Source organism: Xenopus laevis, chromosome 8S (genome assembly GCF_017654675.1).
Source record: "Xenopus laevis strain J_2021 chromosome 8S, Xenopus_laevis_v10.1, whole genome shotgun sequence".
Taxonomy (NCBI): Eukaryota; Metazoa; Chordata; class Amphibia; order Anura; family Pipidae; genus Xenopus; species Xenopus laevis.
Genome location: NC_054386.1, coordinates 91,365,326 through 91,370,160, shown reverse-complemented (window position 1 = coordinate 91,370,160; position 4,835 = coordinate 91,365,326). Strand labels below are relative to the sequence as shown.

General features: G+C 39.3%; 1 protein-coding gene across 1 annotated transcript; it reads right to left on the bottom strand.

Moving 5' to 3' along the window:
* Positions 1-245: 245 nt before the first annotated feature.
* Positions 246-4,190, bottom strand: zfp36l1.S (ZFP36 ring finger protein-like 1 S homeolog). Its single transcript, NM_001090745.1, is given in 2 exon segments — positions 246-2,786; positions 3,894-4,190. Coding segments are annotated over 2 exon segments (1,038 nt in total). The 5' UTR covers positions 3,951-4,190; the 3' UTR covers positions 246-1,805.
* Between the last annotated feature and the right edge of the window lie 645 nt (positions 4,191-4,835).

Here is a 4,835-nt window from a genome sequence, read left to right as displayed (position 1 = left end):
ATTGCTGACTTTATAAATACCATATACAGTTGTTACAGGGGGTATAGGGAATGGAATGCTTGCTTAGCTAAAGCACACTTTAAACTGAAGCATCTGGCACACACTTCTCCCCATATTTGAACGATGTGCCATGTGCAGCAGATGCTTCTATAAAAGCTCAGCTCCATCTGTAGGCTCCCCCTCCCCTCATGATATAAGCACATGCCACTTCATATGGTTTAGAAAATAAACACACACTTTATTTGAAAAAAAAAAAAAACAATTGGGGTTTTATTGGATTTAAACTGCAAACAGTCGTTACAAAAAAAGCTTTTTTTTCCTTTTTAATAAAATTCACACACAATTGTGAACGGCAACAGAAAAGGAAAAAAAAAAAACATACAAAAATTACATTCATTTATTTAGTGCCAGTTTCATTCACTTTAAACAGGGAAAACTCAGCTCCTAGAATAAGACAATATACTGCAGTTTGGAATGTCTTTAGAAAACAAAGGCACTCTTGTACAGGATCCATTACCTTGTACTTCAAAGCTATACAAAAATATTAAAACTATACTGTCTTACAGTATAATGTGCCTATCTGCTATAGCCCAGAAACAAAAATTATGAAAGAGGGCCTAGAGAAATATATATATTTACATACACACATAAAGGCAGTAACCAGATTAAACTCAATTTGCAGTCTAAACAAAAAAATGGAGGGGAGGAGGGGTCTAAAATAAATAATGCAACACCGTTTTTGCATTCTTTTTAAATTAATTTTCCTTTTTTTTTTAATCTTTTTTTCCTTAAAATAAACAAAAAAAGGTGTAAAGTTACAAAAACAAAAAAAATGTCATTGTAGTATAATATATTAAACTGTTGGAAAAAAAAAGGGGAGGGGGAAAGGGAAGGCTTCACAATCTTAAGATTAATATGGAAGATCATAATTTAAACATAAAAGAATATATTCTATGGATTCATCATCCTGATAAATATGACACAAAAATGAATATTGTTCGGCAATAAATACGTTTTTTTTTTGATAAGTTAAATAAGCTTTTTTTTATATTGTTGTGCAGTGACAAGCAAAATTTCTTGCTCTCCAATTTTGTTTTGAGTTATACAAAAAAAATTAAAAACCCAGAAAAAAAAAAAAAGTTGGCGTGAGTGCCCTAAGGAAAGCCTAACACAAGTACTCTTAGCATAACCATTAAAGCTACTGTATGTCAACCTAAGGTTTACAATGAAAGGGGTTTTTTCCTTATGGAATGAATACAATAAATCCACCCTCTACACAACAATCTCATGTTTGGAAGGGTCTGAGTAGCACCAAAAGCTATTAAAAAATAAAAAAAAAGTATGTTTTAAAGCCCTTCTGTGTCTCTAAACATTCTTGCCCCCTCAAATATTAGATCTGTCCGTGGTTTGTACATTCTAAAGGCTACGGAAGATTGTTCATAGGTAAGAAGATGTTTTTAACGTTGTCTTGGTGCCATTAAACCAGCAGATGCCAAATGAATGGCTAGAGGAAAATGCACTTTAGGAATGACTGGAAGAGCAGGGGCCACTAGAGGGAGGTAGCATCTTTTGATGTTCCTCTGCTGCTCATGCAGATCAGAGTGATGCCCTCTTAAGACAGCAAATATTGGGATATTTGTGGGGAAAAAAGGCACTGTTCGTTCTTGTAAACTTTTTTTGGCACTGTGGTTGAACCAAAGACAATTCAGGGCAAGACATTGGTGAAACTTCAATCCCCTTTGCTTGAGATCAGTTCATGTTTCAGTTGTGCTAGGAAGGTGGGTTGAGCACAGCTGATCACAGGCTTAATCATCAGAGATAGAAAGTCTGCTAAAGATAGGAAGACGTTTAGTGGTGTCAAGGGTTGGGGAGTCTGAGCCACTGCTGGAACTGCTCAGATAGCCTTCTTGGTCAGATAATGAATCTCGGGGACTTGGGGGAGAATCAAACATTTGTGGGGACTCTGACATGGGGCGAAAGAGAAAGGATGTTGGGGATCCAGAGGCATTAGAGTTGCTCAGAGGCATCTGCATTCCCATGCTTGGAGCAAACAAGCTGGCCAGCTCCTGGCTGGAGAACGTGAAAGGGTTGGTAGAACAGTCATGCAAGGTTGGAGAGTTTATCAGGTCATCAGTGCTAAGAATAGGTGGAGGGGTGATTGAAGTTGGGCTGTCCAGCAGCCCATTGGTAGTGGGGAAGCCAGCAAAACTAAAGCTGTGCTGAAGCCTAGGTCTCTCCATCTTAGAGGAAGATGACAGAGAGAAATGAGCTTGGTCACGTCCTGATACCAAGCGTCTCTCTTCTGCATTGTGGATGAAGTGGCACCTTGGTCCATAGGGGCAAAACCCAATGGTGTGGAAAGTGCGGCACAGCTCAGTCTTGTACTTTGGGTGCCTGGTCAAACTTCTCAGCTCATGGATGCCATGGGCAAACTGACACTTGTCGCCATACTTACAGGATCCATTCTCCTCAAAAGGACGGCACAACTCGGTCTTGTACCTGCTGGAGTTCACCTGTCCCCCAGGCTTTTGGAGAAGCCTCTCCCCACTCTCAGAGAACGAGCGATCCCGAAACTTGTTCTCCTTGTTACCCATGGCAGTGGAAGGTTCCATTTTGAGGCTGTTTAGGAACTGGTTTTGATTAAACTTGGCGTTGGGCAATGTAACAGAGTGCCTCCTTGGAAATCCTACAATTGCTGGTGTTCCAACTGCTTTTCTGTCCATTAAAGGGAAATTTGTTGTTGATGGGTTGATTATATTGTTGTTATAGTTCAACATTTTGTTGCTCTGTAAAAACATAAAAATTGGTAGAAAGTGATGTAGCTATAAAACAGTAAGACACTTATAAAATGAGGGTTAAGCAGGTCAAGATTAGGAATAAGTAGGGGAACAGCTATGTGACCCAACTGCCCTGCTGCATGACTGCACCACAACTTCTCTTAATCCTTTAGCAATTAGTAGATCAATACATTACTGCACAGTTATGTTGCTGGATATTACAATAAAATATAAGGGGGGGGGCTGAGAAACTAAGCCTACTTTTGTTCAAGGTCTCTCCACTTTTCAGCCCACATTTTACAGAAAAAAATTCCTTCACAAACAAAGAATCTGCCCTGGATCCCCCTGGACTCATTGTATAAATGAAAGACACTTGGCTCTGCACCGTATGAAAGTCGTGGGCACACACTACATATTAGCAAACAGATTAATTTTAGGGATTGAAGGACAAAACATTTTTGCAGTAAGTTTTTTTTTTGGTGTGGGGGGGGGGCGATTAAAGCTTAATCTGCAGTGTGTGTGCGCATTAACCTGACAATTGACTGGAAAAATGTGTAATACAGCTAAAGTCCATCCACACACAAATCTGACCTTTGTGTCTGTAGAAAGAGACGGACATTTTAAAAGTTTGTGAAAAGGCTTCAGAGGGGCTACATGTGTTCATATCCCATGCGGTATTCATCTAACACTACCTGTACAAACCCATACTGTATCTCCCCTGCTTTCAGAACACACACAGAACTTCTAACCTGATCTTTAAAACACACACAGAAACTCAAGACCTACTCCCCCAAGAAAGACAACAGGGTAGAAGCCCATTCCTAGGCCGGGTGCCCTGTCTGCACAGTTCCCCCCCATGACTTTCATTTACAAAGTGCAATTCAAATGTAAAGTTCTACAAAGTCATGCTGCAGGATTAGGACTCACATCTGTACTGGGGTGCTGTCCTAGAATACACACAACCCCCAACACAAACACACACAGGAGATCCCAGGAATGACTGGAGACATTTAGAGGATCCTTGCTTAGGAAAACGAGGCATGATTGTTTGAAAGCATTAAGAAACAGTGAAACAATAATTACAAAGTTAAATTAAAGGGGGAAAAGCGAATTTACCTTGCATAAAACATCGCTTAGGTCAAAGATCGTAGGAGAAATCAAAGCTGTAGACATCTTGAGAGCTTAGTAAACTGTTGACGCAACTTTTGCAATAATTTAAAACAAAACAAATAAAAGTCACAGTGTCTTGCAAGTGAGGGCTCCAGTCTCCTGTCTTCAGAGGAAAAAAAAAAGCCCAAAAAAAAGTTCTGTAGTTCAGTTCTTCACTTTGTTATGTTCCTTTTTTTGGTTTCTTTTTAATTTCGTGCTTTTTGTTTTGGTTTTTTTTCTTCTCTCCCCCGTTTCTTGCCCCTCTCTTCTATAGTAAATCCCTCTGATTCTTAGTGTGAGCAACTTGCTAGACTTTATAAAGTTTCAACCTCTTGGCTGGGTGGAGTTTGAACTGATTTAAATAAGGAAGTGGAGGGGAGGGGGGCGATGAGAGAGAAGAAAGAGACTGGAGAGGGGGGGTTGAAACGGATTGACAAGAAGATTAAATCTCACATGGGCTCAGACTTATAAAACTTTAAAAAGAAAATTGGTAGGAGAGAGAAAGAAAAGTTGGGAAGGAGGAGTGCTAGGAATAAATTGCAAAAAAAAACTCAAAAAAATGGAAGATTTTTGTAAACATGTTTGATTTTTGTAAACGTGTTTTGCAGGTTACTAGTAAAAAGAAAAAAAAAGTAGATTTAACATCTGTTTGGTATTCAGTGCATTTGATATATGGTTTAATACATATGAACGATCTGATGTACTAGTTTTTTAAATCCAGGGTGAGCCACATATGGATCCACAGTGCCTTACTGTTGTTACAGGGTACAGGATCTATTATCCAGACAGCTGGGGATTTCCAGATAAGGGATCTTGCTATCATTGGGATCACCACTGACACTAAAAAAAAAATCCAACAGGATTGTTTTGCCAACAATATGGATCCGTGCAACTTCGTTACCAACACGT